We start from the raw sequence: 21,795 nt of genomic DNA on the forward strand, positions 1-21,795 counted from the left end.
CCATCCAGTACTGGACAATCAATACAACAAGCCTTCTTGTCAGTAGGCATCCAGTATTGGACAATCAATACAAGCCTTCTTGTCAGTAGCCATCCATCACTGGACAGTCAACACAAGCCTTCTTGTCAGTAGCCATCCAGTATTGGACAATCAATACAACAAGCCTTCTTGTCAGTAGCCATCCATCACTGGACAGTCAATACAAGCCTTCTTGTCAGTAGCCATCCATCACTGGACAGTCAATACAAGCCTTCTTGTCAGTAGCTATCCAGTACTGGACAGTCAATACAACAAGCCTTCTTGTCAGTAGCCATCCAGTACTGGACAGTCAATACAACAAGCCTTCTTGTCAGTAGCCATCCAGTACTGGACAATCAATACAACAAACTTTCTTGACAGTAGCAATCCACTCCTGGACAGTCAATACAAGCCATCTTTGGGAAGTAAATGGAGTAAGCCGTACTTACATAACATACAACATTTCTTTCAGAGTGTCCTTAGAGAGGTTCCCCATATTTTCCCTCAAAAATCAAACACACACGATAGAATTGATAGTTTATTTACGTAACAATCCATCAGTCCATCAAGTTCTTCAATATTTGTATGACTACCACAGGGTCAGCGCGGTGCTCCATGTTCCTCTGCACGTGGTTCACCAATCTCCTGATGGCCTTATAGTTCCCATGCTTGTACTCCTCCACCTGAAATGGTTAAGGCTAACGGTACCACAACATCATGGATTATTCAGGCCTCGCGCCACTACAAATCAAAGGTATCACAAGGTTTCTATTGGACTACTAGATCTGCATGATTTAAGGCTGATTGAGTGAGGTTCATATAATGCCACTTTGAACGGTATTCCAATTATATCACGGTGTTGTATGGGAGGAAGATCTTGAGGAAGGGATGTACGTCGTAGATGTTTACCACTTTGGTAAAACCCATGAGCATGGGTATGGTGCTGACAAACCTAGTCACAATGATGTCAGGGAGATCAATGATTTGAACCAATATCATACGTTTCTAGCACATCAGAGGGACACAAATCTGCCCAGTGAAATTGAAGAGCCTTTAATGACTTGGTGACCCACTCCCCTACATCATTTAAGTAATCAGGAAAACCTTTTGAAATTTGTTATGGAAGGTATCAGACAATTCATATCAAAGGCATTAGGCATTGTTTGCTTCAATACTTCCATGTCTGCCTTACACTAAAGGGAGAGACAGTACAAATGTGGAAAATTCTTCTTGGATCATTTAATTGTTCAGAGATTTTCTCTTGAAGATGGAAAATCAGTCATTTTATTCCCATTCTCCATACCTCTGGCCATACAACAACATGGGGCAGAGTCTACTTCCTGATGTAGACAAACATTTTCTATGGCGACTATGGTCTTGCATCGCAGCAAGGTAATACTTTAGTGCTTGCACTGGGCATAACAGTCTGTCAAGAGGGTTGACACTTCAGCCTAGAGTGGAAAGGGAGTTGACCTGACAGGTATAACCTACAGTATGACCTGACGGGTATAACCTACAGTATGACCTGACCGGTATAACCTACAGTATGACCTGACCGGTATAACCTACAGTATGACCTGACGGGTATAACCTACAGTATGACCTGCCGGGCCTCTTGCCATGGTCTGACTTTTGACAATGTTTGACTCGAATCCAGTGTGTGTGTAAGTGACGAGAAGTCAATGGCGTGGAGCTCTTACACTCTAGCAGCTGTTAGAAAGCAAAAGGCAGTCTTCTTAAGAGTCTTGCATAGGCTCAGATGGTACTTCTATAGAAGCAGACACAACGACAGACAAATTCCACTTGGGGAAAGTGTGGGGCACTATGACATCTTCCAGTTGAAATGACTGAATAAGTTGAATGAGAGCTGGATGGGACCTGATGGAGAGCGGGGTTCTAGATAATTATTCACCAGCAGGAGTACATACTCGTCATTATTTCAAGACAGGAGTACTGGCAAAACCAAAAATATTCAGTATTTAAGAGCAGAATTATTTGGTCAATACAAATTTGAAATTGAATTTCCTGTTCTAATAGGCAACGTTTTATACGCTGATACAGCCTTTACCTGGAGCCCGGGGAGAGCCTATCATGCTGGAGGACCAATGCTAAGACTAACCTGCTCTCCTATCCACCATTCGGAGCATTATCATTCGGACTGCTCAAAGGGGTGACTAGCCGAGTCATTTGACAACCCTGCGGAGTAGAATACGCCCCTAGGCCTTGTTCAGATGCAAGATTGGATGGCTGACCGTATTTCAGTGACAAGAGGGACACGATCTCGTCGCACCCTAAGTCCATTCCACCTGACCCCAGCTTTTAAGGCACCAAGATGTAGAAGGGATGATTTTCGCATTCATGCCTTTGGGGTAGCAGACCAAACTGATTACCACTGAGATCCCTTCGCATTCTTAAACGGAAATCAGGCGGTCCCAAACACCCTTGTCGGCTTTAGCCTCTTTGTCTCCTACTATGGACCAGGATCTTTCTGAGACCAATGCCAAAAGATAGATCATTTCCAGACGGCGATAGAATTCCAACAAAGGCAGATTGATCATATGCGTAATCACCTTAAGGCGGGTTTAGGCGAGATAAATGCCACCCGCCGTCTGGGGTATCTGAAATTATCCAATTGGGACTGAATTTAAGCCCCGTCTGCTTCGTCAGCCATAGTCATAATAATTGGCCTCAACTTTATTCAATGGCCAAATAACTGACATGCATAGCAAAGTCTCGAACATAGCCCAAGACGAGACAGCTCTCAAGGCTCTGGAACATGTATCTAAGGAACCTTGGCAAACGTGCGTGGAAGTCAGGGAATTATCGATCCCTGAAGGACCAGACCAACGATCAGCATTCCTTTCATGGCAAAGGAGAGGCAGGGGCAGAGGCCAAGGCTTCTGTCAATCCCATAGGGGGTCGTTTCCAGGGTAGGAGAGGGACTGGAGGGGGAGACATTGACCAAGTGGACAAGCAGTAGGTGGGAAACTATGGCCGGTTTTAGAGTGGTTATCAGTTGAGACCGATTGTAAGGAAAAGGCTCAAGATCCCAGTAAAGCCGCACCTCAATTCTTGGCCGAGTATCTCCTACACTTGCGTACCAAACATTTGAAGGGTAGTAACATCTCTACGTTTATGGTAGCGGTAAGTTCAGTGTTGGCAGTACCTGAGGATAGGAAAATGACCAAGATTCATGAACTGCAAGCTATTTTGCTCAATTAGGCTTGAGGATCAAAAGGCCAAATTAGTCCCCCTGCATGGGATTTGAATGTGGTACTTCAGTGTTTGCGTGGAACTTCGTTTTAGCCTCTCACACAACATCATTTTTCAACCTCACTAAGAAGACAATTTTTGTCTTGGCACTAGCCATAGTGGAACGGGTGAGCGAGATTCATGCACTCGATATCACTCGTGTACGCTTTGTGGGTTACACACAGAGCTGCCCGGTGCCTGCACTAAGAGTTTTCCTCTGCCACGCCAAGATTTGGAGTGGTTCGTGGAAACGATTGTTTATCGCTGTTTCGTAGACGTCCACAACTGAAGTCAGCTGCAATACCATTTCCTTATACAATGTAGTTGCGAGCTATCATCCTTCAAACTTATGGATTGCTTATCTTGAGTCACTGAGAGCTAATAACCCCCATGAGGTTCAGGCGGTTGCCTCAACGATGTCTCTACACACTAATTTTTCGGAAGGATGTTATTGGAGGCCGCACTTGGTCTTTGCTAGTCACTACCTGAGGGACAAGGCTTTTGAAGATGGCAAGGGAGGTTGTAGCACAGCAGGTACCCGATCCATGACGCCATAAAAACAAATGAATCTTGTCCAGAGCCAGTCTTACCCTTCCTGCATGTATGCTAACATGGCTTGGTAATCCAGTTTCTCTACCCTAGTGCACGCTATTGTCTTTTGCTGTTTGTTAACCCAGACGTACTTCTGAAGGGAACAACATTTTTCTTTCTTCAGCATTCAGGTGTTGTAACTTGTCCACAGTGGAAAGAAGTGACGATTCCCTAGGTGTGGTTGGTATGCATGACAGTGAAGGGGACTTCCAGGGATGTTAGCCAAAGAGCAGGAATTATGTCCATGATGTAATAGAGATAGGGTATTCAAAGGAATTACAGGAAGGAGGAGCGTGTCTGGTAACTTTGGAACTCCAGTTGGGTTGTTATCGACCTTCCTCCTTGGCTGAGACTAATGAGAACAATTGGGAAGAGATGAGGCTCACAGATCGTGGATGATGGTGCACAGCTTCTTCACATGCAGGTGCCAGTCTGTCCACGGCCTGTATCTGGAACCAGTCATTGGCTGTCACAATCACCCGAGGGGTGCTATCAGGATTCAGACACATCTCTGCCAACACCTGTTGAAGTAGATGAAATACACAACTCTATACTTGAGCTGGACACAATATTTGTAATTATGATTTAGGCCTGTATTGCTCATGTGATGATCTGGTCACGCTTTTATTAAACATGCAAAAGTAAACAATATTCACATGTAAACATTTGTACCACTACTCCTTAATACTAATATTTTTCAGAAGTGTTTGCAGCCAGTGTTTTTTCATTCTTGTTTAAAATGTCCCTTTTGGATTCTTCCAAAGTTTTAAGGAAACAAAGATTAAGCAGGCATTTTATAAAAAGAAGGCAGTTATTCCAGTTATGAGTTTATTGCAGGTTGGAGTGATTGTTGTGGGAGGGCAGACAGAGGCCTGACTTCAGACACAGCAGTCATTGAAAACATCGCTACTGGATAGTATTGCCAGGAAAACAAAAGAATATATGGTCAACAACATAAGAGACCTTTACAGTAAGCACCACGGAACGTACATACCATTAGAGTTTTCGCTTTTTTGTCTACAAGGATGAGGTCAGGGAACCATCAGTAACAGCTGACATTGTTAACAGTAATTTGGGCAAACTTGTGTAGGAACTGATGAGGAGATTGCAGCAACTCACCAATACTTACAGCAAACACGGTCAGGCTGCCGCTAGTAATGCCTTGAACAAATGTTAGTTGACAGAGAATGGATGCATGTATCATATAAACCATCACTGTGAACTTTGCATCATAACTCTTGTAAGTTATATACACGTAATTTGGGAGAAAATGGGTGTACAGCTGATTGCTCTGTCCAGCCTAGTTTATGAGACTACACATGGAAATCCCTATCTCAGCTAATAAAACAAGGCCCAGCAGATGAAGACATACAACTGAAATGGCAAACCATCATGTCCAGTGAAGTTCACATTTTCATTGACCAAGTTAGTAATCTCCTGTTCGTTCAACTGAGGAGATACAATGTAGTTTGCAACTGCGAAATAGCAATTTTCCAGAAATTTACACAAAAACTGGTGATTACTGGGAAACGGAAACCACAAGCTTCAATAGTTGAAGAGGTCTGCCATTGGTTGAGCTGATGACTCCTACAGTGACCTGACATGGTCACAGCATTTGTTCACCACACTGCAATATGGCTGCCATCTCACTAGCATCAACTGTAGTTAAGCCAGTTAAGCATTATCATCAATACAAACCTTCCTAACGATGTCAAAGGACACTTCTCTTCTCTGAAACATATCGTACAACTCTCCAAACTGTTCTGTGGAAATGGGGCTGGAAGAACAGCAGAACACTTCATGAGAAACAGTTCTGTCACATGTCCTTTGTTACAAGTCTTCCAATCTAAAAACTACAAAACTAAATCATTACCTGTATTGTTGAATAAATTAGAAATCAGATATATCATCAAGATCACGCAGGGCTAAGTCTGGGCTGTAGGGTGGGTGATTTAACTGTACAGCTCAGACTTAGCCCCCCGTGACTATTTCCTGTTCTGGCAAATGAAATCTGCCCTACGTGGAAGACGCTTCCAGGATGACGAGGACATAAAGGCTGCCACAGAGGCCTGGTTAGAGGGCCAATCTGCCAATTTCTATATATGTGGTATTAAAAGCTTGAAGGACAAATGGAATAAGTGTATTGAGGTGAATGAAGATTATATTGATAAATAAAAGTGCAAAAGATATTCTGTGGTTTGGTCTAATATTAAAGTTGCAAAACACATTGAATGCCCCTCATATTTCAATCTGACATCATCTAAGTCATAACAAAATCAAACTGACTATGTTCTGGGACTGATATAAAGTAAGTGTGCAAAGAGAACCAACAAGTGGCAAATCTAATCGCTCGCATCATGCAACAATCTCAGTTCTGATAGTGTGCCAGCATGATTCAGTCATCTGAAGACATGGTCAATGAAATACATTAATGGGGGTACACATGTACTTACTGAAAGCCTTCAGGTGTTCCATTAATCACAGTGACTACTGGTTACCTTCAGGTGTGCTATTAATGACAGTGACTACTGGCTACCTTCAGGTGTGCTATTAACCACATTGACTACTGGCTACCTTCAGGTGTGCTATTAATCACAGTGACTACTGGCTACCTTCAGGTGTGCTATTAACCACAGTGACTACTGGCTACCTTCAGCTGTGCTATTAATGACAGTGACTACTGGCTACCTTCAGGTGTGCTATTAACCACAGTGACTACTGGCTACCTTCAGGTGTGCTATTAATCACAGTGACTACTGGCTACCTTCAGGTGTGCTATTAATCACAGTGACTACTGGCTACCTTCAGCTGTGCTATTAATCACAGTGACTACTGGCTACCTTCAGGTGTTCTATTAATCACAGTGACTACTGGCTACCTTCAGGTGTGCTATTAACCACATTGACTACTGGCTACCTTCAGGTGTTCTATTAATCACAGTGACTACTGGCTACCTTCAGCTGTGCTATTAATGACAGTGACTACTGGCTACCTTCAGGTGTGCTATCAACCACAGTGACTACTGGCTACCTTCAGCTGTGCTATTAATGACAGTGACTACTGGCTACCTTCAGGTGTGCTAATAATGACAGTGACTACTGGCTACCTTCAGCTGTGCTATTAATCACAGTGACTACTGGCTACCTTCAGGTGTGCTATTAACCACAGTCACTACTGGCTACCTTCAGGTGTGTTATTAATCACAGTGACAACTGGCTACCTTCAGCATGCTAATGACAGTGACTACTGGCTACCTTTAGGTGCGCTATTAATCACAGTGACTACTGGCTACCTTCAGGTGTGCTATTAACCACAGTCACTACTGGCTACCTTCAGGTGTGTTATTAATCACAGTGACAACTGGCTACCTTCAGCATGCTAATGACAGTGACTACTGGCTACCTTTAGGTGCGCTATTAATCACAGTGACTACTGGCTACCTTCAGGCGTGCTAATGACAGTGACTACGGGCTACCTTCAGGTGTGTTATTAATCACAGTGACAACTGGCTACCTTCAGGTGTGCTATTAATCACAGTGACTACTGGCTACCTTCAGGTGTGTTATTAATCACAGTGACTACTGGCTACCTTTAGGTGTGTTATTAATCACAGTGACAACTGGCTACCTTCAGGTGTGTTATTAATCACAGTGACTACTGGCTACCTTTAGGTGTGTTATTAATCACAGTGACAACTGGCTACCTGTCAGGGAAGGTCAGTGAGAGTGAGTTGAGCTGCCCGAGCAGTTCATTGACCAGGAGGTTGGCCACAGACTTGGCATCTCTATTCTTCTCCCTCATCACAGTCTCAAAGTAGGGCACAATCCTTTCATTCTGCAACCAATGACGACAGCAGTAACAGCTACTGATAACTCCAGTAACTATGCCTGACAGGCTGACAGGTACACAACTGACCTGTTCCAAAAGCACTACAATGTTTCCAGCTTGTGAATGCTTCAAATAACTACTATAATTACCATGACTCCCCTCACAATCCTATTCTGCAACTGTCAGGTTGTTCACAATCTGTTAAAACATAATCTGCTATCACGTGTAAATAATGTACATACATGTATTGTATATTACATACTTTATAGGGCTGGGACGGGTAACTCGGGTACCTGGGTCGGGTGGGTACTGAGTAGGACCCGGGTACACACAGGACTACCCTGACCCGTGGTTAGTCACGTGATTATATTGTTTAATGGCAAAGAGTATCTAGAACTCTATGGTTACACTATAAGTGATAAATGTTCACATTTCTTTCTGACTTTGCACCCATTTCTTCTGACTTTATATGCTTGCATAATGTTAAAACATCAATCAACTTTAGTGTATGCATGGCCAGATCGGTTTATATGTGTATCTAAATTTATTTTGACAGGAGTACGGTCAAACTATTCCGAATCGTGCTTTACCTATCTCTTGAGACATACAGGTGGTACCCAGATAGGGTCGGGTAATAAGGGGGTGGGTACCCGGGTAGTAAATTTGGACTCATCCCAGCCCTAGTACCTTACATGACATTTTCTGAAGCACATTACAAATACACTTGTTCACCACAACAGGTGATGTAACTACTGGTGGAGACAAGATCTCCAGCTGTCGCTGTAACATGCATGTCTCCAGTTATCAACAATCGGGTTAAAAACAGATCCAGCACAAGGACAACATCCCTCTCTAAAAGGAATCATACTTGTATGCTAACATTCTATTGAGAATTGTAGACATGATAATGCTGAAAACGTCTCCATCAATCAATGAGTCAAGGTTGCAGATAACAGACAATACTACTAGTACTAGAATTAAATACATTCAAACACTTTTTCAAATCTGTTGAGTATCTTGTTGCATGATCTTGACCTTTGCCTACTTACAAGGAGAGTAAGGACAACAGACAGAGAGAGGCCATATTGCTCCTGTAGACGTGCGCGGGTCTCAGTGGGGAGTTGGGGCATGGAGGCCTGAATTTGGTCTATGACAAGGGCATCCTCCAGCCCGGCTTGGCCTGTGATGGTCATGCACACATGGAGGGGAGGCAGGTTGGGCTCTGGCATGAAGCGGTAGTCAATCAGTCTCTCTTTATCTCTCATGGCAATCGTCTTTCTGCGTCAACATAATGTTGAGAAAACACTGCAGCTGTCAACACGACAAACCAGGGAGTGATATAATCGAGGCCAGGGGACTGACTCTCTGTCACAAATCTTGGGTATTCCATGCCTTATACTTATTAAAGATGGGGAATTCCTTGTTTCAAGTAGAATATTCAGCTTGTGTGAAGAAATGGACTGTCTGAATATTGACTGTAATTCTTATCAGATCAGGAACATCAACTAAATCTTACATTCAGCGTTATCACTATCCCCCACCATGAGGCACATTAGAACTTTGTTTGTTCATATAGTAGTGAACATAAACTATCAAAAGAAGAGTCCCATAAATCCCTTAGAAGAGGTAGGCACATGGGCCACTGTATGTCATCAGAAAAATTGATTAAATGTGAAATCAATACACACAAAAGGCTCCTCTGGAAATAATAACTCAGTCTGGAATTTCTGGACTATCACTTGCATTGCTTCAAACAAATGGCGGCGTCCAGTCAAGACGATCTGATCGATAATCACAAATTTCTTTCTTCAGAATGTGCAGCACAGTGAGTGAGTGAGTGAGTGAGTGAGTGAGTGAGTGAGTGAGTGAGTGAGATTTATGATCCGGTAGGATGAATTGGTTGCCAGATCACTTCAGATAATAGAAGTGAACAATAATATATAAAAGAAATGGTTCTCAGGCAATGGTTTTTCAAAATATAGTGTGAGCAGATGCTGTCTTTTGTTGTTGTTGTTGTTGTTGTTCAAACTAGTATGTAACAAGATGAACAGTTGTGTAACAAAATAAAAAATTGTGAACAATCAACCTGGGAAAGGGCCTCCCTACATAAATGTATTCCTTGATGAGTAAAATAATCGAATACAGTTTATGACTTCTGTTGGATTTGGAATATTTAAGGAATTTTTAGTTTTTTTTAAAAATGGATATAAAAAAACAAAACATGCAGCTGACTTTGTGATGATGCGGCCAGTGCCTGAGAACCAAAATTATTATTTTTTTAGCCTCAGCACATATAAGCAGTGTTTGTTGTTAAAAATATGTACAACCGTCCTGCTGTGTACAAAGGAAACCTGCACAGACACAAACCACACTGTGTAGAATGAAATCATTGAGGGAAATGGCTTGATGACTGAAGCTGAATTCCTATCATTTAGTTATCCACATGGCCAGAAGACACAGCCTCACTGTTGGATTGATTACAACTGTGGAAACCCCTAAAACCCCTATGGCAGAAAATTGTGGAGGTCACACGAGGTATGGGTTGTAATCAGTAGGTCAGATGACGTCACATATAACAATTGTGTTGTGTATTAATGTGCCACGGTGATCATGAGAAAAGACAAATTCAATGCTAAAAAGGTGTGATTTAGGGTGTGTAAGGAACAGATTACTGCACTCATGCCTGTCAGATACCATACATCTTACAACTCATTGTTTCAAAACGTACCTAACTCGCTTTCTCATTTTATAATATATATATATATATAGACATAATCCCGACCCATTCTATTACATATTACCCCGACCCATCTTAAAAAGATGTCACCCTAATCCATACAAACAGATATCTTCCTTACCCCAAAAGAACGAACATCACTATCACTCCTGCCGACCCTTACCCAGTATGCGAGTCAAATGACCTGGTTTCATTGACAATCTCACGCCCAGCTTCTAGCTCTTTGATGTGACGTTTTATTTCAAAGTCTGAAAAGATAAAATATTTTTAATATGAAGTACCGGTAGTAGGGGACCTACTTGTTGCTCTGATAACCCTAGTGTACACACAATGTAGTAGGTGACCTACTTATAGCTTTGGTGACACCCCCAGTGAATGTACAATGTAGTAGATGACCTACTTATAGCCTTGGCGACACCTCTAGTGCTGTTGATATTCTTCACCTCGCTCCTCACCCCAAGTGGTTGTCCAGGCTTGTGTACAGAGATGTTGGCATCGACTCGTAAGGAACCCTCTACAACACATGGCATAGTGATACCAGCAGTAACAGTGTACTGGGTTAGAAACATCTCTGGTATGAGACATCGCTACATGGTATGAGACATCTCTACATGTTATGAGACATCAGTACATGGTATGAGATATCACTACATGGTATGAGACATCACTGCATGGTATGAGACATCACTACATGGTATGAGACATCTCTACATGTTATGAGACATCACTTCTTGGTATGAGACATCACTGCATGGTATGAGACATCACTTCTTGGTATGAGACATCTCTACATGTTATGAGACATCACTTCTTGGTATGAGACATCTCTACATGGTATGAGACATCAGTGCATGGTATGAGAGATCACTACATGGTATGAGACATCTCTACATGTTACGAGACATCACTACATGGTATGAGACATCACCTCTTGGTATGAGACATCACTGCAAGGTATGAGACATCACTACATGGTATGAGACATCACTACATGGTATAGGCATCGCTACATGGTATTAGACATTACTATACGACGACATCCCCCCTACCTGCCATCTTGCCGTCACAGGTCCCCAGGGTCTGCAGTATCAACTGGAGCTCCTTCACAAATGCTGCAGCATCATCTCCGTCGGTGAAGTCTGGCTCTGTCACAATCTCCATCAGCCCAACACCTGTAGGTGTAATTCTCTATGCATTAATCCGGGCAGCCAGTGTGACAATGTACCTGCACAGTTGACAAGACAGACCTGTCTTTACATTGATATAAAACAATGTGTCTTTGTGTACCTGCTCGGTTGACAAGACAGACCTGTCTTTACATTGATATAAAACAATGTGTCTTTGTGTACCTGCTCGGTTGACAAGACAGACCTGTCTTTACATTGATATAAAACAATGTGTCTTTGTGTACCTGCTCGGTTGAGGTCGATGAGACTGACGTGACCTGCGGGGTCATGGAGACTCTTGCCACTGTCCTGTTCCAGCTGCAGCTGTATAAGCCGGACGTTCCTGTGTGTCGGAGGCAACTGCCTGTTGCGGTGGACAGTCATGTAGCAGACCTCTCCCCCGACTGCCAGGGGCTGCCGCTGCTGGGTGATCTGGTAACCTGCCTGCCACAGAGACACGAGACACATACACTAGCACAGAGACATGAGACACAGACGCTAGCACAGAGACATGAGACACTAGCACAGACACAATGAGACACAAACACTAGCACAGAGACATGAGACACAAACACTAGCACAGACACCATCAGACACAGACGCTAGCACAGAGACATGAGACACAGACACTAGCACAGACACTAGCACAGACACCATCAGACACAAACACTAGCACAGAGACATGAGACACATACACTATCACAGACACCATGAGACACAGAGACATGAGACACCTGACACTAGCACAGACACCATGAGTCACATACACTAGCACAGACACCATGAGACACAGACACTAACACAGACACCATGAGACACTAACATAGACACCATGAGACACATACACTAACACAGACACCATGAGACACAGAGACATGAGACACCTGACACTAGCACAGAGACATGAGACACATACACAGAGACTAGCACAGACACCATGAGTCACATACACTTACACAGACACCATGAGACACATAAAGTAGCACAAACACCATGAGACACATACACTAACACAGACACCATGAGACACAGACACTAGCACAGACACCATGAGACACAAACACTAACACAGACACCATGAGACACAAACACTAACACAGACACCATGAGACACAAACACTAACACAGACACCATGAGACACATACACTAACACAGACACCATGAGACACAAACACTAACACAGACACCATGAGACACAAACACTAACACAGACACCATGAGACACAAACACTAACACAGACAACAAGAGACACTAACACAGACACCATGAGACAAATACACTAACATAGACACCATGAGACACATACAATAACACAGGCACAAAGTTCTGTGGGATATCTGTCCATATCTGCTGGAGCATGTTTCTAAGTTCCTGGAGTGTCTGTGGAACACGTGGTTGACGTCGAAGGCGCCATGACGACTCAAAAACAGTAGAACAACAGGTCCGATGATCTTGTCGCGGTAGCGCTGTCCATTGAGATTTACCTCTACCACTATCAAACGGGTCCTCTGTCTTGCTGTAATCCCACCCGATACCAAAACGCTGCCGCCCCAGAACCGATCTTCTTCCATGACACAATGAAGACAATCCCTGCACATCTGAGGCGGAGACGTACGGTTTGTGAAGATAATCGTCGAAGGGCAGGGATGCTTCTTGCAGTCACTGTTGCTGGATAGTATCAATTTCGTAGGTGTGTTGTTCGAATCCAGTTGTCTTGTCGATTATTGGTTACGCGTGGCCTGCCACTCCGAGGATGGTCTCTGACAGCATTCATCTGTTGCCAACGTTGCCATAAACACCAAATGGTGTTTCCGTGGATGTTAAATTTTCTTGCAACATCACGTTGACTCGATCCTTCTTCAAGCACACCAATGGCTCGCAGACGCTCGTTTTTGGACAAGCGTGGCATTTCGTAATGTTGAATAATTGGGTAATTTTGTTGTTTTTCTGAATGGTTGTTGTCAGCACGATGTTAAACAATGCATATGGAATTCCGTTAACGCACACGAAATGCATGGGGCTTGCATAAAAGTCAACATTTGCATGGAATGTATGCTTTTCTGTAGCATTTGCGTTTTTGTGACTTGATTCCATACATGTACTGCAATAATGAAAATCAAACTTTACTTGTTTGAAAAATACACTATACACTTTTGTTGTTGAGTGTTGCTGAACAGATAATGATAGCCCCTAATGCCACTTGGAAATGTTTAGGATGATAATCTGGAAATTCGGGGTGATAATTGTGTTTAATAACCTATTTATTTAGCAAGTTTTATCATCTAAAAATCTGAATTCAGGCCAAATATATCTCCATATTTATCAATTTTTCGAGATATCGAGATTAGACTAGCTCATTGTATCAATGGATGCTGCATGGACAAAACCATGCTTGATGACACATAACCTGCAGGAATGTCAACACAAAGGAGATCTGACTTGAACTTTTTGAAAGAAATCTTCTCGCCACGATAAAAAGAAAGAGCGTTTTCTAAAACCCTTACCTTATTAATTTGCGTTCCTCTTCTTAAGCTTACTCGTACAAACGTATTTGTGAACTTTCAAGCCATTTTCAAATTTGTGCGACAAGGTAGACCTACGATCGAGCGAGAACTATGCAACCAATCATTTACATTGCATTAGTTAGACTTGATTTTTCTGACGCAATAGTATCTCGTCAAGGAAGAGAGGATGTCTATGTAAAATTGATAAATATGGAAATATTTGATCATAGATCATAGTTTTTTAAACACAATTATAACCAAAAGATTTCCAAATGGTATTAGGGACTGTCATTTACCATTCTTATAGCAGGCTTTGAGGACTACCTAAGCATGTTTGGGTTTGTAGGAATCCATAGCCAAGCTATCAGGCTATAGCAGGCTTTGAGCTTGAGGACTTCATAGCTGATCAGATATATATGCCTTTTTTATTACATTTCAACGATAGGCCTTATCTATGATATCAATAATAGTATTCAGGGACCTGATTTTATAAATATGTGATTTTAATCTCAATAAAATCCTTCCATCTCTAAGAACAAAACATAAATTTGACCATCTGTTGACTCTCAGAGCTGATGTCCAATGTTTCATTATGCACACTGGGATTACAGAGGGTTAACTGTGTGGGGTGGGGTGAGGGTCTGTCTGGCGGGCCTTTTGCAGAAGATGATTTGACTGGCAATGGGTATTGTGCAATAAGTAGAGTGCAATTGTTCATTTTATGTTGGTTTCATGTGGTACCTCCAATGTTTAACCCAGCCCAAATTTTGGGACCCTCTCTGGGGGGTCTGGCGGACCTTATGCAGAGGACAATTAGTCAGGTATGGGCCGTGTTGTACTCAGTAACATGTACCTGTTGATCTAAACTTACTTTCATCTGGTACTTTGAATGTATACTCTGGTCAAATTTTACCAGAGTGTCCACTGAGTGCATTAAGGGTCAACATTTGGGGGTGTCTGGCGGGCCTTATGCAGCAGACGATTTGTCTGGCAATGGGGTTTTTATTCTTAGTAGAGTGAATTAGTTCATTTTATATTGATTTCATGTGGTACCTCCAATGTTTAACCCAGCCCAAATTTTGGGACCATCTTTGAGGGTGTCTGGCAGGCCTTTTGCAGAGGAAGATTTGTCTGTGAGATGAACCAGTTCATTTACACTTACTTTCATGTGGTACCTCCAATGTTTGATCCAGCCCTTGAATGGCCCCTTCTTTTGGGGGGCCAGGGGCCACACGCAGCAGGGGCTCCCCGGCAGACATCCATATATAAATATGTTGGGTTACACAGTAAATGTTCCTGTGTTCGGATATTGGTACCTTGTTCGTTTGACCAAAGTGCTCTGGGCTGCCGGTCTATAACACAGACACCATGAGACACATACACTAACATAGACACCATGAGACACAGACACTAACACAGACACCATGAGACACAGACACTAGCACAGACACCATGAGACACATACACTAACATAGACACCATGAGACACATACACTAACATAGACACCATGAGACACAGACACAATGAGACACTAAACTAACAGAGACACCATGAGACACAGACACTAACACAGACACCATGAGACACAGACACTAACAGACACCATGAGACACAGACACTAACACAGACACCATGAGACACATACACTAGCACAGACACAATGAGACACATACACTAGCATAGACACCATGAGACACAGACACTAGCACAGACACCATGAGACACAGACACAATGAGACACATACACTAGCATAGACACCATGAGACACAGACACTAGCACAGACACCATGAGGCACAGACACAATGAGACACATACACTAGCACAGACACAATGAGACACATACACTAGCATAGACACTATGAGACACAGACACTACCACAGATACCATGAGACACCAACACAGAGACCATGATACACATACACTAGCACAGACACTATGAGACACATACACTTACAGACACCATGAGACACAGACACTAACACATACACCATGAGACACCAACACAGAGACCTTTAGACACATACACTAGCACAGACACCATGAGACACAGACACTAACACAGACACCATGAGACACCAAATCAAACTGATACTGACATACAGTCATGTTTGCAGCATGACATCCAATTCATTCTGTGTTTTTAACCATACTGGCAACATGATACCGCTCTCCCTATGCCATGATTGTTGTAATTGAGGACTTGGGACTTGACTTAGGTGGATTCCAATTTTAAAAGAAGCCGATACGTAATTACCGATAATACCCTAATTTGTCCTTGACTCTCCAGTGTATGACACCTCCCAGCTATTGCGATATACATCCCCGGCCCCCATGCACCAGCATCAGGGCTGCAGGTTCCTGGTCCAGTTCAACATGACACTTTATATAGATGTCCAATCAAATAACATTATTCTTTCATGTTTGAAACTAGCATCAATATCGCATGTGCCAATTCCAGTAGCAGCGGAAGAGCTGGTAACATAGGCACCTCTCTGACATACCCCTCAGGAAAACAACATGAATAACTGTCCTCTGATTCATTCAAATAAAGCATCGGCTTGTTCAGATGAGGCTGTCCTTGTGAATGTAGATGTATGATGAACTCAGAAGGCATTTTCATAATTGCTGATTTCAAGGTCAATAACAAGAAAGAGTCTGTCCCAAGGTAGTAAACAAAGAGTTCATTCCATCACTTTCAAAACAAAGCTACACTAGCAAATGAGCCCAGTATATATATAACAGAATGGAGGTATGCTACACTGGATAAATTGAGGCATATGATATGGAGCCATGTTGTAACTGTCTATAGGGCTACCATGGTGGGGGCCATTGCCAACCGAGTCATCCCTCACATCGGTCAAAACAACACAACTTTTCATAGCAGATCAATACAATCAGGATTATTTCTCTGAAATCATTTTGCTATGTTGAGACTTGAGTTGTTTTACAGTGTTTGTCTTACCGGCAGGTCGGCATAGAAGTAGTGTTTCCTGTCAAACTTGGACACAGTGTTGATGTGACAGTTGAGGGCCAGCGCTGTGAGCACACCGGCTGCAACACACTCCCGGTTCAGCACCTGCCACACAATCATACTGACATCAATACAAGGACTGTCAGCAATCTTACACAGGGCTCTACTCACCGGCAGGGTGTCGGACATGTGTCGGGGCTCTACTCACCGGCAGGGTGCCGGACATGTGTCGGGGCTCTACTCACTGGCAGGGTGTCGGACATGTGTCGGGGCTCTACTCACCGGCAGGGTGTCGGACATGTGTCGGGGCTCTACTCACCGGCAGGGTGCCGGACATGTGTCGGGGCTCTACTCACCGGCAGGGTGCCGGACATGTGTCGGGGCTCTACTCACCGGCAGGGTGTCGGACATGTGTCGGGGCTCTACTCACCGGCAGGGTGCCAGACATGTGTCGGGGCTCTACTCACCGGCAGGGTGTCGGACATGTGTCGGGGCTCTACTCACCGGCAGGGTGCCAGACATGTGTCGGGGCTCTACTCACCGGCAGGGTGCCGGACATGTGTCGGGGCTCTACTCACCGGCAGGGTGCCAGGTAGGGCAGCATCAAAGAAGGAGACTTGTGTGTTGATTGGACTTCCATACTTTGTAGCTGAGGCAGAGAACAGCTTGGAGTTGGACTGTATCTGGGCGTGTATCTCCAGCCCCACCACGCTCTTCCACCCTGACTCCAGCCTGAGACAGATGGAAACTCAGGTGTCATCAACCACTGTATTGTACACTACTCACTACTGGGTCTGCTTTCAGTGTAGTAGTGTTAAAGATATGTAATGATTTGTAGCCAATCTGCATGTTTAGAGATGTGTAACTGTGTAAACCCTACAGCACATAGTGGCAGGACATCCCATTGACCAGGATAAAACAGATCTGATATTTGGTTAGAGAAAATGGACCAGACTGTCAGTTTACCCAACAGACTGTTTATCTCGGAATACAGCGAGGAGGAATCAGTGTCATGTCTGCATCCCAGTTGCTATAAATGAGTTAATCCCTAATCATGAATACATAATATACATGGGGAGGTAGAAAAGTTCTGAGTCTGACTATGAAGGATGTATAATACACAGTTAATACTTTGCATGTACTAAGTACAATACTTGCATACCGGCTGCATTTGAACTAAGTACACAACCACGCAAAATATACTCTTTAGGTCTTAAGAAGTTGGCAGCAGAACTAAAGAGGGGAAGTGAGAACCTTGAAGAAGATCTAAGATGAGAAGGCCTTCAACTGCCATCACTAAGCAAACTGTTGATAAAATACATAATACAATAATGGATGATCAATAGCTCACCACCGCCAATACTGTAGCTAGTAGTAGTGAGTGAGAACATTTTTAGGAATGAATTAGGCATGGCAAAGGTCACAATTAAATAGGAAATGGATGATAATAATAATGAAAATGTACTGTTACAGTATGCATCCAAATGTTAGAGTGTTCCATTACAACTCTCCGACAAAGGCAGTGTTAGAGGCCGTGTTGACATCGACACTGTCAAGTCTGGGGAGAGTCTGTCCTGGTAAACATCAAGATAATGAGCTACATTAGGTACAGTTACACGTGACAGGAAACCAGTAGCCTGACGACTCTCATCTTCCCGAGGCAAGAGAGTTAACTGACTAGTTTCCACCCTAGCTGAACTAGGCTGGAATTCCTGGGCTCGATCGTAGCGCCAACAGTGGCTGTTATGAGTTATGTCCTTTCTATGCCTCTCCTATTGACCAATCAGATTCAACCTCTCGTATCACTTGCATTTGCTTCAAACAAAACGGTGGCGCCCAGTCCAGACGATCTGACTGATAATCAAGATCTATATTGTAATAAAACGAGTCTTACATCGACAAGTGCATCAACACATGTGAGTACCTTGATTAAAAGCATGAAAAGATTTAGAAAATATCTGTTGACAACGAGTTAGCGGTGCACATGCTTTGCAAATCCTGCAGTCGAACCAAGATCTGCATGACACATTACGATTTCGGTGCACGATTTTGATTGGACTATGCATAGACTCGTTAGTCCAGCCAAAATGTAACTCCATAATACCAGCCTAGTTAGGCTGCTAGATCTGCTAGTTGATCATTATTTTTCCGAACACTCCAAAGTACTGACCAGGTACAACTTCCACAAGACCACAAGACATCTACAACATTGCTGAAAAGGGTCTTCAAAGAACACCACTGATGCTCCTATCATCTCAAACATACAAGGTCCAGGCTATTACGACTAATAAATCCAAAACAGTAGCAGCAACAGAGACATCAGTGCTCAAGGAATTTTGTTTTGCACAAGTGTCACTGTAATGTACTGACATGCTGCATTCTTCTGTTCCCACTGCCAGCCACACCCACAATCCTAGGAGTGGTTGAGTCACACCCAGTGTAGGCTACCCTATAATCATGATTATGTAAGCATGCAGCACAGTTTTAAAAACATGACAAACAAAGTAATCTGATGTTCTTGTCAGCGACATGTCATTACAAAGTCGAAAAATGGAGAAAACGGGATAGTATTATTATTATCATTTACAGATTACAATAAAAAAATAATGCAGCAAAGAGGGTTTGGGTGATCCTGGGACAGTCAGGCTGGTTAGGCTCATCATCAGCTCAGGGCCCTTGTCCCCTCTACACGCAGCCCAGACAGCGAATGGGACTTCTCCCAGGAAGCACTGCCTAGTCGAACCCACCCAGAACCTTTCCGAGAATGTGAAAACTCCCCAACACTGCAGCCTTCTGCAGAAGGGCTGTATTCCTGGTAGCAAACCAATGTTAGTCAACAGATTGGGAGGTACCAAACCTAAGGCACCGAGAACAATGGGGAGTCGGATAATTTGGTACGTGGGATGCAAGCATGACATTTCGAAAGTGAGGTCTGCATATTTGCCATGTCTTTTCTCAATCTTTTCAATCACATTACTGTCAAAAGGGACAGAAAATTCAAGGACATAAATGATTTCATTGAATTTATCAAAAAGGACAAAATCAGGTTTGTTGGCCTGGATATGTCTGAGGCTGTGTACTGGCCTATTCCAAAGGATTTTGTATTTATTATTTTCCATGACGCCCTCTACATATTCCGGGTCATATTATGGATGGACCTCTTTGTCAAAACCACAAGCATTGCGAAGACGGTAATAAAATGATCGAGCCACCTGATCAAGTTACTTAAGATACTGTGTCTGTGCCAAAGCTGGGCATTCACTCACATATGTGTTGGACAGTCTCACTAAATTCATTACATAATCTACATTTCATATTCACATTTTGATGCAAAATCATACATTGACGGTTTCGAGTTGGAAGTGACTGGTCCTGAGCAGCAAACAGAAAGCTTTCTGTTTCACTTTTCAGGTCAGATGACTTCATCCAAGAGAAGGACTTTGCAGGATTGCTGATCTTCTCAACACACTGCACAAAAACTCGATGCAGCAGTACAGAACCATCAACAAAATCGACAAAAATGAGATCATGTCCCACATCCTTTGCTCATTTTAGATAACTGTGGAATACCTTGTTTTCATCATGAGTCTTGACATGCTTCACAAGAGAATCATCAGACAAATAGATGTGTGCAAAAGTGCACAAAACAATTCTATCATGAAGAGCATCCACATTAATTAAATCACGCCCTCCCATCATAATTGGTAAATATTATTATTATTATTATTATTATTATTATTATAAATTACATTTGCATGCTATCTAAATGAAACAACGGAAAGTGGAACATGTCCATTCGTTACAAACATGACACATGCTCTTCAAACGAATCTACTTGGTGGCCCTGTAACTGTGTAAGGTGTTTCTGGTGCGAGAAATGAAAATACCACGAAAATATGGTTCCCACGATAACAGGCGTCAGGTCGGTATGCTATGGTCAAATAACAGCGATACATTTTCAGAAACAATTCAACATTAAGCATTACGAACATCAGTCACTACCACGTAAAGTTTTTGTAAACACCACAACCATGACATACATCACTATTGCTCGGGTAATGTTGTGGGCGAAAAATGGGGGACTGCTATATTTTTCCTGACTGTCGTGTTTCATTACGATCTGTCGTCTTAATAATGCAATAGTAATTGTATGTGGCACAAACATCTCTTTGGCTCTTTAAAATGGAAACTACCTGACATTTTTCGAGTAGAATCTGTGAAATTTGTATCTTGAAAATGACTTGTGAAACCCGCACGTCTTGCACGGAACATAGCGTATGGAGGCCGCCATGTTGGCAGTTATCAAAGGGAAGTAAGAATGATACCGCTACAAAATTTCACATCACATATATATATATATATATATATATCAATCTCATTTAAAATCAAATCTTAGTTCTCGAGAACTAATATCTGATTTTAATGAGATTGTATGTATATATATATAGAGAGAGATCTCTCTCTCTCTCTCTCTCTCTCTCTCTCTCTATATCTATACAAAAATGAGGTAAATGTTCACTCGGTGTACATGTAATATATAATAAAATAATAAAGTCCACGTTAGTCCATCATCTTCTTTATATCTGATGATGGACTAACGTGGACTTTATTATTTTATTATATATATATATATATGTATGTATGTATGTATGTATGTATGTATGTATGTATGTATGTATGTATGCCTTGGCGAGCTAAATACATTGTGTTTATTCCTAATAC

General features: G+C 42.7%; 1 protein-coding gene across 1 annotated transcript; it reads right to left on the reverse strand.

Annotated features, from left to right (window-relative positions):
• Positions 1-543: 543 nt before the first annotated feature.
• LOC139450169 (glutamyl-tRNA(Gln) amidotransferase subunit B, mitochondrial-like) lies at positions 544-21,364 on the reverse strand. Its single transcript, XM_071231846.1, has 12 exons — positions 21,267-21,364; positions 17,652-17,805; positions 17,065-17,178; positions 11,838-12,036; positions 11,476-11,598; positions 10,827-10,940; positions 10,590-10,674; positions 8,739-8,967; positions 7,565-7,695; positions 5,560-5,638; positions 4,248-4,382; positions 544-701 (listed from the first exon to the last, which is right to left on the reverse strand). The coding sequence occupies exons 1-12, from the start codon at positions 21,362-21,364 to the stop codon at positions 576-578; spliced, it is 1,587 nt and encodes a 528-aa protein (XP_071087947.1). The 3' UTR covers positions 544-575.
• Between the last annotated feature and the right edge of the window lie 431 nt (positions 21,365-21,795).

Source organism: Haliotis cracherodii, unplaced genomic scaffold (genome assembly GCF_022045235.1).
Source record: "Haliotis cracherodii isolate W230 unplaced genomic scaffold, xgHalCrac1.p SCAF_8, whole genome shotgun sequence".
In the NCBI taxonomy this organism is placed as follows: Eukaryota; Metazoa; Mollusca; class Gastropoda; order Lepetellida; family Haliotidae; genus Haliotis; species Haliotis cracherodii.